This window comes from Pseudochaenichthys georgianus, chromosome 14, assembly GCF_902827115.2.
Source record: "Pseudochaenichthys georgianus chromosome 14, fPseGeo1.2, whole genome shotgun sequence".
NCBI lineage: Eukaryota > Metazoa > Chordata > Actinopteri > Perciformes > Channichthyidae > Pseudochaenichthys > Pseudochaenichthys georgianus.
Window position 1 is genome coordinate 11,634,169 of NC_047516.1, and position 18,542 is coordinate 11,652,710.

The window sequence follows — 18,542 nt, forward strand, 5'->3', positions numbered from 1 at the left end:
ACGTTGTTGCTCAAATATACTTGTGTACACATATTGGGTGGTGCTGGTGTAATTCCCTCATCCTAACTCTATATTTACGTGTTTCTTTGTCCCGCAGTGGAGACCTGAGCGTGACTGGCAGTGCTCACTGTACCTTCAGCGTGGCCCAGAAGGCCATCGGCAAGGATGACTTCACTCAGATACCAGAAGGTGTTAACGGAGTTGAGGAGAGGATGAGCCTCATCTGGGATAAAGCTGTGGTGATTTTTTTTTCTTTTTTCATAGACTACAGAAGAGAGTGAAAGACAAAAATCTATCAAACAATGTCAAATGAAAATGAAGACTTACACCAGAGCAAAACTCCTGTGTTCTCTTTTGCTTCTTTTATCTCTTTATTTATGTCTTTTTTGTTACTATTCATTCCTCTCTTTCCAACTCTTTCCCACTTTGATTCTTCGCCTTGTTGTCTCTGCCTTGCTTTATCATTTCCTTTTCTATCTGCACATCTGTCCTTTCCTTCACCTCTGGATACATAACTCTAGTACCATTATTTTTAACCAGCGTTCTATTTTTATAACTATGGCTTTTACAATTGGTCATGCTTACTTTCTTTAGTAATTCGAAAAATGTAGAGGGAGTTAAAGTGGGCAAACAGTTAAATACAACTCAAGAAGGGGTGTCATTATAAGAGGTTGAAAATAACGTAATTTACTTTCTGGCAAAGCATGTCATCGTGAAGCGTCTCTCTTGTTATCATGGGATCAGCAGTACAGACACATAGAATGTAGCTTGAGATAGCCTCTGGAGTGCTGTGCTTCCTGTACTGTATAGTGATGATGGGTTTTGAAATGTTGCACTGAATCTTTTTCCTTAGGGAAGTCACTTAAAGTCAAAGCTAGCACCAACATTTATTTGTCTCTCTTTTGTACAACACTGATGTAGCTATTACCCTATTTGCCTCATTATTCTTAGCTTGGATGCCAGCTTTCTGAGAAGAGCAAGAATCCTCAGATACATTATTTCTTTAATATTGTATTCTATTTTCTGATGTCAGGTTATTAGTTCTCCATTTTATCAATGGGATAAAGGAAAGATTGTTGAACAGAAAATGACGTCCAACCCGAGTTACATGTATCCATTTCCATCCGGGGTTAATGGATACTAAAGAATATGATAACAAGTGAAACTATTTATGAAGAATGCTAACTATTTCCTGCGTATGCTTGTTTCCCTCCCAGACTACAGGTAAGATGGACGAGAACATGTTTGTGGCAGTCACCAGCACCAACGCCGCTAAGATCCTGAACCTGTACCCTCGTAAGGGTCGGATCGCCGTGGGCTCTGATGCTGACCTGGTCATCTGGGACACAGACTCCATCCGCACCATCACTGCCAAGACACACAACTCTGTATGTTGTATTTCATGTGTTGGGTCATACAGTATCAGCTCATTATGTACATATCAGTGAAAATAACTTTAACTCAAACCCAGCATTTAGGCTTGTCTTAGTTGGCTCAGTCGGTTTTACCTGGCCAGAGTGGATTCATTCAGAGCAAGACAAGCACAGCAAGACTCATGGGACTTTTTTTGTGTAATGCCAATGTGATTGGCTGTATAAACAGTAAATGCGTGGGTGAACAAAGAGAAAGAAAAGGAACAAGGGATAAATGAAAAAATAGATTAAAGTGTTAGATTTATTGTGGAAACAAAACAATCAAACACATGAGATAAAACGACACATGAGATACACAGAAAACAAGATAAAAGATAATTGTGTACATCTGTGTGAGAGAGTGAATAAGAGCATAAGGGAGAGAGAGAGAGAGAGCACAAGTGTCTAGAGACCTCTCAGTTCCTCGGAGAATGTTCACTACTAACAACACACATACTGTGCTCGTCACATGACTAGAACCATATCAAGTTGAGCCACACTACATATATTAACCCTCAGCCTTGACTGAGGTAATGTGTAGGAGAATAATATGGGTTATTCAAATTCACAGGACTATCCAAATACCATACAATGATGTCAGTAATGCAAAGGTTTTCCAAAATGGCCATAACAGTCCACTACATTCTCCTCTTCAAAATCATCTCAAATATCTTCATGATTGTAAAACCACAGTGGGTTCAAAGAATGTAATTCATTACACAGGACTATGAAACAGTAACAATCAATAGATTTAGAATCTGTGTACACATTGCTTCACATCTCATGATTACAAACTGCTCTAGTTATTAGGCTTTTGATCTCATGGGAAACATCTCCTGCAATCTGATTCAGAACTGTGTCGCATGACGACCATCTACTCCATCCCCCGCCTGCAATTTTGAGGATCAACTAATATTTGGAAACATTGATTTACCTGGCAGTAATTTAAAAGTGTCACCAAATCTATTGCCTGCTAGCACTGATTTCTTTTGACATTGTACTTCATAGTGACAATCAATGCATCCTCCTGTAGTGCAGTTTCTTTAAAAAAAGTTAAGCTACATTACATATTTTATATTTGTACGCGCTCAATCATTTGCAAGGGCCTCATACACATTCTTTCTGACTCTCTTTTTTAACACATTTACATAATGAGGGTTCTACTATTACACTCGCATCAGAGGATCCCAGGCATGCCACCCGGCAGCAGAGGAAGTGTCCGCACAGGAAATGAAGGCTTCACCAGCCTAGCATTAATCCTGCTTGCAGAAATACAAGAGTGAGGGAAGAATGCTTTTACTACATATGTGTGTGGATTGGATTTAGGAATAATGAAGTGGAGTGTTTAGATGTTGTATATGCTAAAGAGCTAACAGTGGCTGTTTATTATGAGAGAAAGAAAGTTGTCTCCAGGTGGAGGAATGGAAAGAGACAGAGAGACTAATAATACGCCTTCTCCAAATGTGGAGTACATCCACTGAGGATCCTTGGGTTCTTACATAATGATGTCACCCTCTCATTTCCTGCTCGTCATCCTTCCAGATAAAACAGCAGGGAGCAGAGCACGGCAGTTTACAGCATAAATCTACCTTAATGGATAGTGTGACGCAAGGCCAAACAGGAGCGACCCTGTTTACCAGCATGTTGTGTTATAATACAAAGTAAATAGATAAACATTAGGAATCGAGTAAAGCAGGCAGCAAAACACACACACACACACACACACACACACACACACACACACACACACACACACACACACACACACACACACACACACACACACACACACACACACACACACACACACACACACACACACACACACACACACACACACACACACACACACACACACACACACACACTCAGTAATGACATCATGTTTGGCATGTTGTGGGTCTTAGTTATGTCCTGTTCTGGCCTGAATTTGGACGGCAGCAGAAAACAGGGCCGTGTGCAGAGGAAATAAGCAACAATGGAATGAGGGGAGGGAACCATTACAGATCACAAACATGTAGAGAAAAGAAAGCTTGCACTCGAGAAATCAGACTAGGAGGAAAAGTTATCAGGTTGAACAAAATACTAAAGTTAAACAAGAATGGATGAGGGCGATAAAGACCGAGAGAAAGGGGGATAAATGAATGAAGGAGACAGACAACTGGTATGAGAGAAGGAGAGAACGAGGTAGAGAGTGAGAGTAATGGAAAGAGAGTGAGAAGTACTATAAAGGCATTAAGCACCAGCTGGATGGTGGCAGCTGTTGGTGCATGCCAAACAGACAGTGTAAGAAACAAGGTGATGAAAGATAAAGTATGGGAGAAAGTGAGCATGAGGGAATAACAGAGTTGAGCAGACATAAAGTTGATGCTTCAACTTCCTGTCTCCTATTCGATCCTTTCATAACTCGCCCTGTTGTGTCTTCCAAATCTCCTCAGCCCCTTCATCAGTCCCTAGGGAGAAGCTTACAGGAGTTTTATTTTGGACGGTTTGTTTAAAATTATATTAAATTGAACACATTTGATTTCATTTAATCAAAAATGATCCTTAAGCCCCATGATAGACTAATTTAATTCTTACTTTCAGTGGAGTTATTTGTTCAAACTTTTGCTTCAGATATGAAAGATAGGCCTCTATCGTCCCAGTCATTATAGACCGTGTGTTGACTGTTAAAACTTTGATTTATGAGATGAATGGGATTTTGGATTGTTCTTCTTCTTCAGCGTATGCACATGTCTCTTACTACGAATATGGTTCACATTTACAAATCATATGTATTAGTGTCAATGTACCTGCTTTTGATCATTTTACATAATTCTATAACTGTAAATATAGTTATTGTGTATACATGTTTTGCATAATTTCTCCTAAGTTATAATGAGTACTGCTTCAGTATGTGATGTATTACCTTTTGTTTCAAGTATCTAATAGCTGTGTATCTGTTCTTCAGGCTGCTGAGTACAATATATTTGAGGGCATGGAGCTGCGTGGAGCCCCACAAGCGGTGATCTGCCAGGGGAAGATTGTCGTGGAAGACGGGACCCTCCATGTTGTCTCCGGCGTGGGTCGCTTCATCCCCTGCTCTGCCTTCCCTGACTTTGCCTACAAGCGCATTAAAGCCAGGAAGCAGGTAAACACTGGCTCTTCTTCTGAACATGTTAACATTTTGTTAAGAACGTGTGACACACACAATGCAGTGAGAGAAAATTATAAAATAACTGTGGAAGGTAGGAGTCAGGTTCTTTGGTTTGGGAGTGAGGATTTATTGGGGTTTGGGCTCAAGTAAAAGTTACAATGGTGGGGAGAATATAGGGCAGTGAAGTGGGATGCAGGGGAGGTACAATAAGTCTGACATCAGCCTCCAAGGTTCAGCCACAGGGCGCTGGCTGCTTCTACACTGTAGAACAAAATGTCAATGCAGTGAGGGTGGTCTAGGCTTAATCGTCGTGGTTTAAAAAAAGGATGCATTGAGTTTGGCCTTTCCAGAGAGACCTATCACATATAGCAGAGTCAACATTGTTAACAAAGTCTACAATTAGATTTAGTTCCAAACTAGTGCGGAGCCCCTTTAAAATGTACTGATTGCTTGACATTTGTGCATACTACTTATACTAAGTCGATCCAATGAACGGTTGTCGAAAGAAATCCAAGATCTCACATACATGTACAGACAGATACAGATTTACAACTTACTGTAGTTTAACAAGACTTATTTGATTCTTAAACTATTTAGGAATGCCACTTTTAAATCAGTAAAAGCTACAGGAAATGGGTTTGGAAAATGCTTTCCCTGCAACAGATACATTCAAATATGAGAAGAGGAATAACATTGTGGGCTTGAAGTGTGTCATTAAATATGACTGATGCATTCATAGCAGTCATATTTCTGTTACCACAAAAGCCTCTTTAAAACACTTTCAGTTCATAATGGTCCATCCATCCATCTTCTCCCGCTTATCCGTGGTCGGGTCGCGGGGGTATCAGTTCCAGCAGAGAGCCCCAAACTTTCTTTTCCCTGGCGACATCAACCAGCTCTGACTGGGGGATCCCAAGGCGTTCCAAGGCCAGCGAAGAGCTATAATCCCTCCTAGGTCCTAGGTCTACCCCTTGGTCTCTTCCCAGCTGGACGTGCTTGGAACACCTCCCTAGGGAGGCGCCCAGGTGGCATCCTAACTAGGTGCCCGAACCACCTCAACTGGCTCCTTTCGACGCGAAGGAGGAGCGGCTCAACTCCGAGTCCCTCCCTGATGACCGAACTTCTCACCTTATCCCTAAGGGAGACACCAGCCACCCTGCGGAGAAAACCCATCTCGGCCGCTTGTATCCGCGATCTCGTTCTTTCGGTCATGTTCATAATGGTGGCGCCCACAAATAAAGACTCTCAGCTTTACCTCAACAGTATAAAAGGAATAAAAAGGATATTCCTACCACCTTCATTACATCAACTGGTTAACAGTTACAGTTGATTTAAAACTATTTAAACTCAAAGCAAACCCTGCTGTCTGCTCTCTTGCCTTCTTATTTCATGGGCCAAAAATCTCATTGTTTAACAATTTCCTAATTTGCAGCTGGCTGTCGATGAAAAGAAATGAGCTGTATTAACAGTGTGCTGTTTATCTTGGTAGCAGTCACTGTTATGCTTTCTTCATTCACAGATGTCTCTTTTTAACTTTTTAGCTTCCAAGATCCAAGAAGAGTCATGCCACTGAAAGACAGACTGTCATGTACAATGGCTTGTTTATTAGCAGCCTCAAATTTGAATTTGCTTGAAAAACAAACAAATAGTGTATAGTTAGCTTTTTTTTTGCACTAGTCTATAAAAGGGTTTGCTTACTTGTGCTAGTATGTCTATGTTTGTGCGGTGATGTGTAAATCTGAAAGTGGTTGTGTGCAGGAAAAAGGCTCTGAATATATAATTCAGAGACAATCTGTTACACAAACAACTATATAATGCGAAACACATTTAAATAAATGTCTCTCTGTGTTTCAACCCATCTCTTCTGTTATTATTTCTCCTGTAGCTGGCGGTCCTGAGAGCAGTGCCCAGAGGAATGTATGATGGCCCGGTGTCTGAGTTCTCCATGTCCCGTGGTGGCACTCCCTCAGCTTCAGCACGCACCTCTCCCACCAAACAGCCTTCCAGAAACCTTCACCATTCTGGATTTAGTCTAGCAGGTAACCCTGCACAATGTGGTGAGCTCCACTTCTCAAAACACACCCAGCTCTATCACCCAGTCCTTCTTTCATCTGTTTATGGTCTGAACTGATTTATACTGCATATAGAAACATCAAAGGAGCATGTGCATCAGTCAATCCACCATCCTGCCTAGCCTTTATCTTCTAGACCTTTTCTGCTACGTCATGCTGTGAAGTACAACAATCATGTGATTTTTAGCATGCTTTTGCTCTGTATGATGCATTCACAACCCTGGGCGATAATCATCAAGCCTATGAAGTAACCTAATAATCTCTTACTATCCTGTTTCATACTTTATGATGCGCAAAGAATGACATGCATTTTTGTTACCGTGTTTATATGGCAATGTGTCTGTTCATGCAAGGCATTAAGTGGCCAGCTTGAGCTCCTCAGAGTTGTAATGAGGCACACAGTGCACACAGCATTGAGTTAGATTTATGTACACAATCAGTTAGCTATATTTTTGCTTTACTGTGGTTTGACATGAAGTTTTATTCCAAATTAAAACCACACAAAAAGTACAAAAAAGTACTTTTGTATTTCTGTATTATGCACATTGTACTAAGCAAATGATGGCTTCTATTATCATGCATTCTCAATAGGAAAGTCACAATATCAGATTTTCACTACAAGGGAAAAGTAATCCAAATAACTGTTCTTTGTCTTCTTCTGGCAAAATGTTGCCTTTAGTATTTGGAGAGGCAGTCTGTAATCATTTATAAGGCAGATGATTAATTACACAGTATTATTATTGTGTATTTTTAACACGATATAAACATCATTTTTTTAACATCACAGTTATCGTTAACATCGGTATAATCCAACACCCATAATTCACATGAACATATTATGTGCACTAATCTTATTTGTTTTATCATCCTAACTCTGTTAGATCATATCTTCTCTTTAAGGAATCATCTCCAAAAAATGCACCAAAGATCCCTCTGTTGGAGTATATCAAGAAGAATATTTGTTAATGCTCTTTAGGACACTGTGACCCCTAACTTCAGCCTTCTTGTAATGTCGAGCTACATTACAAATTAAGTGTTTTCTACAGTTACACTTACTGTAAGACTTGCTGGATATGAATATTGGCTGAAGGCCCAAAACATACTGCATACAAGATTTTGGGCCAGGCATCTGGACACGGCCTATTAAAAAGCCTATCTAATGTGAGAGGTCATAACACTATGTATTCACATTCAACATCTGTTCCGTTAGGCAGAGCTGCTGAGGGACAGCCTGATTGTGCCCATATGTATGTTCAGCTTTGGGTTAGCGTTTTAGAAAACAAGTGTGGGATTGATTTAGTCAGGCTACTATGCAGTGACACGTTGTACATTATGTTAAAGTCCTGAACCAGTTAGTCAGTGTTTCCACTGTTTAATAATCAAACAGAGACAGCATACAGTAGCTATTACTGTAGCAGTCATTATGTCCTCCAGTCACATTGAATGTGTAAATCAATGGGAGCAAATCTCTCACCAGCTGTACTCACCCAGGTATTGGCTGTCTTCGTAAATGCATGTAGTATTTTGAGTGGTTGATAACTCATTTTGAAGGACCACAGAATGGTGTTTGGTCTTAGGATGTATTAAGCAACCTGTCTTTACACGTTTAGCTCATGGCTGATACCTCATTGATGACAAAAGATGATGACCTTCTCTGGAAAGAATTTCCACTTTTAAGTCCTTGAATTTATATGGGAGTAAGGCTGCTCCTGGTTTCCCAGGCTTTGTAATGGTTGTGTGTGTTTACTCGTAAGCGTGCATGCATATGTGTACATATTTGGAGTTTTTCCAGGGACACCACCTGCAGAGTTGATTTACTGAGATGGGAAGGCTTGTTTGCCTGGATACAGTGTTTCATAGTCTAACATCCTTCTACTTTCCATTTATATACTCGCTGATAAATTGCTGCAACAGGCGCCATGGCTCATCCTTTGGAAACAATTGATGTCAAACTGTAGCTCCTTTTGTTAATGATTCAGCAGCACTCACAAAGGACACGGTCTGCTGAAACTGTAATTCCCCTATCATCTCAGTGATACATGCCATATATCATAGACAACAATAATGTGACTTGAAAAACCTCTAGTGACTGGAAAGTAATAATGTGAGTGTATGACGACAATTACTTGTGGGCTATGACAGAATAAAAGGAGTAAGTAATAAGTGGATTGACAAATAGGACAATTTCTAGCTTTAAGAGCAGGGATGATTTACAGTAGAATAAATGTTTAGCTACGTTAGTTCAAACACAATTTCGACGTTTGTTTACATGTCGGTGAATACATCAATTAATTGGGGAAATATCAATCATCGTTTGTTATAAATTGTGTGCATGGAAATCCTGTCTTTATTAATTCCTTGTGATTGTGTATTCTGCAAAGATAAGAAATATATGGAAACCCCTCAGACCAGCATGAATACAAACCACAGTTTTTTTTTTAAATGCCTCCAATTAATTATCTCCTTTTCCTGGTTTTCAATTTGCATGACTTTTTCTTTCTCCCCAATTACTTCTGCCCAACATGTTACATGCCTTTTTCTCTTTTTCCATGTAACTCACTTTATCTTTCTCTCCTTTTTTCTCTGCTCAGGTCCCACCATCCCAGATGACATCCCCATCAGGCCTGCTGGCCGCCGTATTGTAGTGCCCCCTGGTGGTCGTTCCAACATCACATCCCTCAGCTAAACAGCAGAAAGACAAGGGGAGGCATCTGGAAAACAACAGCAGCCAGAGAGCAGGATTGAGGGTGGGAGGGATGAAAAAGGGGAGGGGGGAGCAGATGCAGAGGACCATAATTAGTTACAAGTAAAATAAAAAGCAAAACATTGAATCCTCATGCCTTACCTGTCGCTAATTGACCATGCTCAGATGAACTATATCCATTTCCCTGGGTAAATTGAATTGAATTGGTTAGACATGGTTACTAATAGTTAAAGTTACCCCCATCCCACAGCGCAATTCACATCACTAGTATTTAGCCTTCTTACCTCTCAGTTTAGAATATACCACAAATGGTTTCATAATGGGAACACACGACAGTCATACCATCACATCGAACCAACTGTGTTCCCAAAGGGAAATGGATACTGATTTTTCTCACAATGATGCTATGGTTCTTTCATCCTGTTTGGCTTTTAATGTCACCCCCTTTTTACTTGTCTGCTTTCTCATTTGTCAGCAAAACACTAGATCCCACATTAGCCATGTATTATCATGCAGTACCATTGATTAGCTCTAGGTGGCATTGTGTATACAGTAGATGTAATGTAGCTTTGTGAATGATGTTGCTGCAGCCTGTTGGTGTTTACTGGACCAAGTCAAAGGTATTTATCAAGTCTCAGAGCAGGAGTGCTGTTGGACATGGAGCTGCCTGGGCCACAATAATACGAGTGATGTGATTCATGTCCCCCCCCCCTCCTACTCTGAGGTTACTTGATGAATACCATCCCCATGATGTATTGATTGAATAATTATGGATGTTAAAAAAATAAAATAAAACAGACTTGTCTGCTTAAGAAAAGATTTTGCGAAACAACAAATGTAAAAGTTTGACATTTTAGGAAGGGTTTTATAATCTTTATCCCTGAAAAGTTTGTGTGAGTTTTTATTTTACCTGCGTTCCATGATGGCTGTGTAAAACTAAATATTGTAAGAAACCGTCCTTTGCATTTGCTTCTAGCTAATTGGCTGCTACTGTTATCCTAAAACCATCATGACAAAGATAAACGAAGAGAACGAAGGAAGGGTAAAAAAAAACAAAAAAAACAACCTGATCACAAGAAGTACGAAACATGCAACTGTCTCTGCAGCCCACCTGCAACTTTTAACTATGAGCTTTGCAATTGAGGGAAACAAGGAAAACCAGATGCAATTAAATGAATACGCAACAAATGCCTGCTTTCAGATAACAGCACTTCACCTTGCTTTACTTTTTCATTCCTAACAAACTGGGCTCTGATTTTAAGACAAGAGGAATACCATCATTCCTTTGTCCCCCCAACAAAGTCCCTTTAATGTAATCCTGACCAATAGTTATTTATCACCAGCCTGATTATATCTAGGGCCTAAGTGAGTTGACCTGAAACACTCTGATGCTGTTGGGGGACCTTAGAGCCTTTTATGTCTGTGCTATTTGTTGACAAGGCAGAGGATTGCCGTGCAGTAAGGGAAGCTTTTTCTTCACTGTCCCACTGTGGGGGAGGGAGGGGAGGAGATCGTGTTTTTTTATTTGACAGTGGTAGGGCAGACTCTGAGGCAGGCACGAGTAGTGGTTTGTTGTATTTATGTTAGTTTGACAACCTTTGTTATTGTTTTTACGTTGTTTCTTTTTTACTGTTGTATCAAAATCCAGAGATGGCAGGTCAAAACTAAGGTGTGTTGTGGAGGTATGATTTGTTTTCTGAATAAACATGAGTTGCAACTGAGTGACTGAAATATCTCATTTACATTATTACATTTAACAACAAGGCATATGCACTAAGGATGGACATACGCAAATAACAGTCGGGCTGTCATCCAAAAAAGAACCCATTAGTCAAAAAACACTCATACAGATGTGTCGATATCAATCTCAATCAATGTGTTATCTCTCCATAAATAATCATGTGAAAGCACTACATACATCTTATACAGAATGTGCTCATAAGTGTCCTGGAAAAAATACATTTTAAATGAATCCATAGCATTTTAGAATACCTTTTTAAACTAACGATTAATTTGCAGATGCAGCCGTGAAAGTGTAAGTGGATACACTATATAAACACCATCTAGGCTGAATAACTTGACATATTTAGTCTATAACAACCTAATTGTAATTTTTTCAATAAACCAGAGTTTCCACTTATTGGGCTCTATATCCCTCTTCATATTTGTATGATGACTTGTCACTTTATTCAGACAATGAGTTACTGACAGAAATATACACATGAAATGTTGAATCAGCAGAATGTGCAATATAAGCAACATCATGCTTTATTTAAAAGCTCTGACACATCCATAATCTCAGGCACAATTGACCTCATATGTCCGAGCCACAGGGTTGTCAAAATTAGGGTGACCATGCAAGATGTATCTGTATTTTAATAGACAAGTAAAATAAGTATATAAGAATATTCTTTAAAATAAACACTGGGTCATTGACTCCTTTTTGCTGCATTAAATAACATTAGCTAAAGTGTAGTATTGCTATGTTGATGCAATCCATACTATGGTTAGACTCAGCATTGAGCTAGACATTCACTGCTTCAGAAACACTTAAGTGATAGTTTACACCTCATTGGTACGTGGTTGAATCACATTTAAAAAATGTTTCCAATAAGCCACTTTATTCGCCTCCCTCAGGAAGCCTACAGGATTGTGCTACTTATAACAGTCTTGAAAACTAGCTCAACCTAAATAAGCTAGTTTATTTGGTAGTGTTAGCTAACTAAAATCACATTAGCACACATCTACTAGCAAACAATTTCCTCCGACTGAGGAATTTGACTTCAAGGTAATTGCATTCATTTTGTGACATGTGTTGTTTTAATTTGTCAAAAACAACATTCATGCCAATAATCATAAAACTTTCAAAAACGATTACATAATTCTTGGATTAGGAAGATAGTCTACCAACATTGTCATGGCTTGCAGTTTGCCCTGTTGATAGTGTTTTCCTTGGATACGTTTTAATTTGAAATGATTCATAAAACACTTCCTGGGGCCTATACTACGAACCTGGTTCAACCTAACCTGGATATGTTTGAGTTAGCCGGTTGGCCTAATCCTAATCCAAAACATACGCGCTGTCGCTAAACTGTACTACGACGCGGGTTATCAAGTGGATCGCTCAAGCCAGCCGTGTCCTATCTAGTTTGGTGCGCGTTCACATGAAAGGGGTGGTATTTGGAGCATTCGACCAATCACAAACATGGAGAAGCGCACTGACAGCGCAGCGTACTTCCTGAATGAAAAGTGAACTTTAATACTAGTCAAAAATGAAGAAGTTAAACTTTAAACATCCATGACTTAAACACTTTATCCAGGATCAAAGCCACATAGCTGCACCTGCAAGGTGAATGCTCTGGCAAAAGAAAAAGTGTTTGAATGCGTACATTAAACTCCGCACACTGAGCTCTGATTGGTCAGCAGGCGGTGCTTTCACTGAGTTGAGCTCTTAGCCTGCAACCTAACCTGGTCCCGACCAGGTTAGCTGCTTAGCATATATTACCATGGAGATCTAGCCTGCTAAAAAGAGAACCAGCTTCGGATGACCGGAAAGCCGGAGTTTTCCCTGAATTTAGCCGGCTAAGCGAAAATCCTGCTTCGCAGTATACCCCCCTGCTGTTGCTGTTTAACAATACACAGCTTAGGCCTTCTTGTGCAAAGCCTCTTCGGCCTACTGTATATAGCTTTTGTGAACATAATGATCAATTAATAAATGTTCTGGGTATAAAAGAACAGTAAGGTTAAGGTTATTTTTGCCAACATTTCAGGAAGACATTTCAAAATAACCTAGTGTGAAGATACAAGATGAAGCTGTGTTCAAACACATACTTATGGCAGTTTGGGTGAAGGCCAAAACAGCAGTTCACAAAGGTAAGTCACATGTCTTACCTTTTCCTGTTGTATGGATAATCATTAGGGCTGAGATGGGAGAGGGATCATATTTGTCACGAGATGTTATTGTCGTATCTGAACTATGTATATCTTTCAATATAAGCTACTGATAAGAAAGGGTGTACATTTTAAAACAAATAAATGTATGACTATCCTGTGTGGTCTAATGACTAATGTATCCACTCAGTCCTTTTGTGTTTCTTAGTAGTGGGAGTTACACATAGTGTGGTCCAACAGTAAAACTGCTGCAAGGTCCCTCAGGCATTGTTCAATGTTGAATAGAAAGTTGATGACAATAATGACAATATGTCATCCTGTCCGATCGCAGAGTGGACAACCAGTAAATGCAGACTATCTGGATGAAGAGATGAGTCAGCAACTTTATTATAAACAGTGATGTGTGCGTGTCGATTACTTGTTGGCATTGGTTACAGAATGAGAGTGTATGACTGTTATGAGAAACATTTTCAGAAGAGGATAAGTGTATAGGCTATGTATGTATGTGTGTGAAGCAAATGTATATCAGAATATATTAACTTTCATGTGATAAACCAAGGTTTGCTGCTTTTATCTGTTGTGATTCTAAGCAGAATGGGGACGCACTTATCAACTGGAGTCACCCCTCAGATCAGATATTAATGTGCAAATGTGCTGCCTCATCACAGCCCACTGTGTCTAAAAGAGGACTTTGCCTTCTAGATGACCTAAGTAAGTGATGGACGAAAATCGGTTGTGTGTGTGTGTGTGAAAGAGAGAATAGGAAAAGCATATGGTGCATTTCTGATGCTGAGCGTGCATTATCTAAGAATGCCCTTGGACACATTGGAAAAGAGAGTGCTTTCTAATCCTTTGCTAAATTAGAACCAATTACATTTGAAGATAAACAGCAGCCATTACAGTTGAAGATTACACATCAATTTTGTTTCCATTTGTATTCACTTGTATTTAGAATGTGTTCAATGCTCGTCTTTGAGGCTTACTTACAAATTGACTATGGATTGGTATGCCTACTTCTTTATGATACTAACTGTAGTACTCTTCAGTAGCCTTTGGGGGGCAGCATTATCTTAAAGATAGTGGTGAGCAACCAACACAAGCAGTAAATCCACATTTCTTTGAGCCTCATTCAGACATATTTTCTCTTTTTACACCCTTTCACTGTTTTTGATTTTGATGAAAATTGGTATATCAGTGATGTCATCCTTTGTTCAATTTAACTTGTAATCGTTGTTCAATGTAATATGATCATTCAAAAAGACATGAAGTGAAATAAAGCACAAGGCATAGTCAGTTTGTTTCAGAAAAAGAAAGTTATTATTTAAGGCACACCTTAATAGTTTGCAACTCCATCACATTTGAATACAATAAACACACAGTGACAACTGAAGGACAACAAAACCTTAATAGGAATGAGATTCACAGGTGTGGAACAAAGCTGTTCCCAGACCTTTTTTTTAGGTAGGCCAGTTTTGTTGAAAAATGGTTTTAATTAGGTCAATACTATTTCTATTAAATTATTATTGTATACTTTAATTTTTTTTGAAGGGTTGAATCTGTCACATCATTTGATTTTCGCAATGACCCCATCCGATCGATTCCTGTTACATAACAAAAAGTAAGATAATTATTCCCAAATAAAATACCCCAAGAATCTCGGATCACTCCATCTGTTATCCTATCTCACTAAATGTAACATCTTATACAAGAACTTAATTTTGGTTCTGTAAAATGACATCAATGACAACAACAACATCAAACACAACAATACACAGTTTAGTCAAAACATTGTACTAATTCTCAATAGAAAAGTGCCAACAGTAATGAATTGAATAGAGTGAAATATGTTTTAAATGTAATCAAGTATAGAATTGAAGGATTGAGTTGTATTGCAGATAGATAAATCAGACTCAATAGAATGACTAGACATTTGTATAAATCACATTTACTTACTGATTGTGAAAAAGCTCAGGTTTGTACTACTTAGCTACTTACACATAGTTTTAGGGATCAAACTGTGTGCCATATGGTATAAGGCTTCCCTCTGAAAGATTCAGGGGCAGGTTTGGTTTGTCGGACATTGTTTTAGCCTGGGGTATTATTTGTTTCTGTCAATGTTTTCTTATTTACCACTTTGAATGTGAAAATCGAAATTAAGTTTTTTCTCCCGCCGTCAGCTGGTGCTACATTTCCTGTTTTATACCATCTGCACAACAATATTGTCACAGAATGTATTCTTCTATTAATTGCAAATACAAATGTACAGTACAGGCTTATCCGGGGGTACATGTAATTGGTTGTATTCAACACAAAAGAGGAAGGACATAGACACATTATTTGACAACAATTTCAATGCAGACAGTGACTGAAAAATAAATGTTATCTAGGTCTCAGCTTGTCTATAAAAAACATCCCTAAGGGAATAAGTAGTCACTCACAGCTTTAGATTTTTTTTGTCTCTGTGCATAAATGCTACAGTTGATGAAGAAGCATGTGCAAAGCAAGGTTCAGTGCAGAACATATAACATCTACCAGTTACCTTTTCTACGTTTTCATAGCGATAAACCTTTATTTGGAGACGCCGCTGGTCATTTGCAAATTGAGGCAAAGCTTAGCCAACGATGTCAGTGTTTTTAAAGAGTTTAAAACCTCTTTTACAAAATAAATAATCGAAAGGTCCAGTCGTTGTGCCCAGAGCTTTCAACCACATCTGATGGCTTACACTTCATATAGACTTCCAAGGTCAAGAATAGACCTTCAAGGTTAAAGCTACAATCACCATTGTGTTACCTTATTCAGCGATATATTCTTGCCTTAAAAGACTTTTGTTTGAATGAAAATGTTTGAGATTATTTTATGTTAACTGCATTTCAAATTTCAGCATATTAAAGTGAATTCGACCTGTAGCAGCTGTTGCTGATATCTTCAGCTGATGGAGCTGGGACATTGTACCAATGTTGCAGTCCTACCATCTTTTTTAAGCTTTACTAGCAAAGCTAAGCATAATGACTACTACAACCGTGTTTCTGCTGATAAAGTGAGCCATTCGGGCTCAAGTAAACTCTTCATTTTCAATAAGATGAATCTGAGGTTGCTCTGTTAAAAAGAAAGGCCTCATTTGACCTTATTGACCTCTCTGTTTTAAACGTTGTACTAGTGTCATGCTCGGATCTCAAGTCCTGTAAATAACAAGGGAAAAAGCTGTCAAAGTGTTTGTTTTTCAATATAGGGTGCCAACCCAGTTCCTTATGCCAATTATTATTAGGTTCATGTAGCACTGGGAAACCATTGTTGTTTAAATAACTATTATTAACCAGCATATGCACTGCTGATATTACAAATCTGAGTGTCACACCCAAGGAAGCAGCAGCTTGGGCAGGTGTGCCATTGTCTCCTTTTTTTTTGACAGGGCAGTGACTTCCTTTTCACTTCAGCACAGCGCCCAGAGTTGATGTTGAGCAGGCCTCAGAGCACCAGAGTGATGTTAGGGAGCAGGATATGAGCGACACTCTGCTGAGAGACCATTTCTCTCTCATTCTTGTTTGTGAAGCGATGCAGTGGTGCAGGAACATTGAAGGGACGGCCTGTGAGTGCCTGTGCTGATAGAACATAGGTGGCAATTGCTGATCTACAAGCTGTGGGAAGGTGCAGGTGATAAGGGACTACGTAGGGGTCTCAGGTCTTGAGACCTATCCTGATAAGAAGGCCACCGGCTCCACATTGTTGTTCTGTCCATCCTCTATTGCCTTGTTCTTCTCAGTCATTGTCAGCCCAGAGGAGTCTGAGTCCACGGCTTTCTTTGACCTATTGCGTAAAGAACATCATCATTAAAAACACGTGATTTTTTTATTCTAGCATTTTAATTTATCCGTTGGCCTGGGATAGGCAAAGATAGTGGTTAATATTAGACATTATTTTTTTACCTTTTCCAAATACTTGTGTTAGCTAAAGATAGCCATTTAACTGTCATGACATTTGACCTACCTTTGTTTGTATTGTTAAGCTATTACTTTAAAGTGGCAAAAAAGGGGCAAAAGTATAAAGTACCCAAATCTTGCTTCCCAACTCCTCAAATCTTATATTTATTTCCATAACCTTGAGGATCTACTTGGTATGGCTTTGGTGTCTCCTCTGTTTAAACATTTCCTCATGCAAATCAACAGCGTTATATCCTTAACTTGACCGTTTTTGGATTAACTTCCAGAAACTCTACCCGTTGCAGAGTTTCTGCTTTAATCACACACCCACATACATGTGCCGGATCTTATGCCACACTTATCTAAATCTAATCAAAAAACAATATAAAGTTATCTAAATCCTATCAAACATAGTATTTATTAAATAATATATATAGTAGATTATATATTCCTTTGATTTAAAAAAAAATGTATCACAGTTGTTTTGGGTTTCACAACAAAGAAAGTTGAAACGTTAAGTTTAGACTACAATGCCAACTAATCAAAATGCAGAGTATTGTGGGAAATGGAGGTTCCTTACTTTTCTCTGTTGAAGATAAGGAAGTCTCTCTGGACGTTATCCATTCTCTGTTGCAACTGACCGTTCTGGAGGAGAGACAAACATAAAACATCAGCAACTCAATGATCAATGCTGTGAAAAAAAACAAAACACAAATTCTGGGCTGATTATTCGTCATTATTGTTCTCGGCTACAATCTCTGAATCATTTACATTGAATGTAAAAATAAAAACTCCTGGCGACAGCGGATAGTGAATAAAAGCTTTGTCTTATAGGCAGTAGACTGTACACACTTTCTTTCCTTATATGACTCTTTTGTTATTTAAAAAAAAATAATAAAGCTTCATGCATTCACACATGTTTGGCTCATTTGTTCATGAGAGAACATCCAGCTCTGTCATGCCAGTGTGTCCTCACACTGCTGAAGGGCCAAGACAAGTACACAGGTGCTTTCTCATTCTCCCAAGGAGACAGTGAGGAGAGGATCATTGACATACGTCATCATTAGGACACTATACCGTGTGTGTGTGTCTGACAGAGAAAAACCAGCAGAGACTCAAGAACACAAAAAGAAAAAATGAACAAAATGGTTCTTTAATTTTCTTGTGCAGATAACGATTCACGATTAACCATACTTTGTGTTTACAGCTTATACTAACCTAAATGAGGTACAACTGTAACATTTAAACTCCAAATCGTACACTTGGGCCCTCCATATGCTTCACTAAGGGCATCCAAGGGCATTCTCCTTATCCTCAAGGAAAATGGTCACATGCAAACGCAAACACACATGGCTCATTATTCCCGAAACACTAGATTGGCACTCAAAACTCCAAGTTCCTGGAAAGCTC

At 39.0% G+C, this 18,542-nt stretch overlaps 2 protein-coding genes across 5 annotated transcripts in view; one reads left to right on the forward strand and one right to left on the reverse strand.

Annotated features, from left to right (window-relative positions):
* The window catches only part of dpysl3 (dihydropyrimidinase like 3), a 36,674-nt gene extending 25,629 nt beyond the window's left edge, over positions 1-11,045 (forward strand). For 2 of the 4 annotated variants that reach the window (XM_034098958.1, XM_034098956.2), the window contains exons 10-14: positions 98-239; positions 1,218-1,388; positions 4,363-4,542; positions 6,434-6,605; positions 9,212-11,045. In XM_034098958.1, the coding sequence (XP_033954849.1) occupies positions 98-239; positions 1,218-1,388; positions 4,363-4,542; positions 6,434-6,605; positions 9,212-9,306 (760 nt within the window). In that variant the 3' untranslated portion in view covers positions 9,307-11,045. The remainder of the gene's footprint in view (positions 1-97; positions 240-1,217; positions 1,389-4,362; positions 4,543-6,433; positions 6,606-9,211) is intronic. The other 2 variants (XM_034098959.1, XM_034098957.2) reach the window with 1 other exon arrangement.
* A 3,479-nt stretch (positions 11,046-14,524) lies between these two features.
* stk32a (serine/threonine kinase 32A) overlaps positions 14,525-18,542 on the reverse strand; it is a 100,104-nt gene continuing 96,086 nt past the window's right edge. Inside the window, exons 12-13 of the mRNA XM_034098424.1 lie at positions 17,713-17,777; positions 14,525-17,019 (exon numbers count right to left, since the gene is read on the reverse strand). Coding sequence (XP_033954315.1) covers positions 16,905-17,019; positions 17,713-17,777 — 180 coding nt within the window. The 3' untranslated portion in view covers positions 14,525-16,904. The remainder of the gene's footprint in view (positions 17,020-17,712; positions 17,778-18,542) is intronic.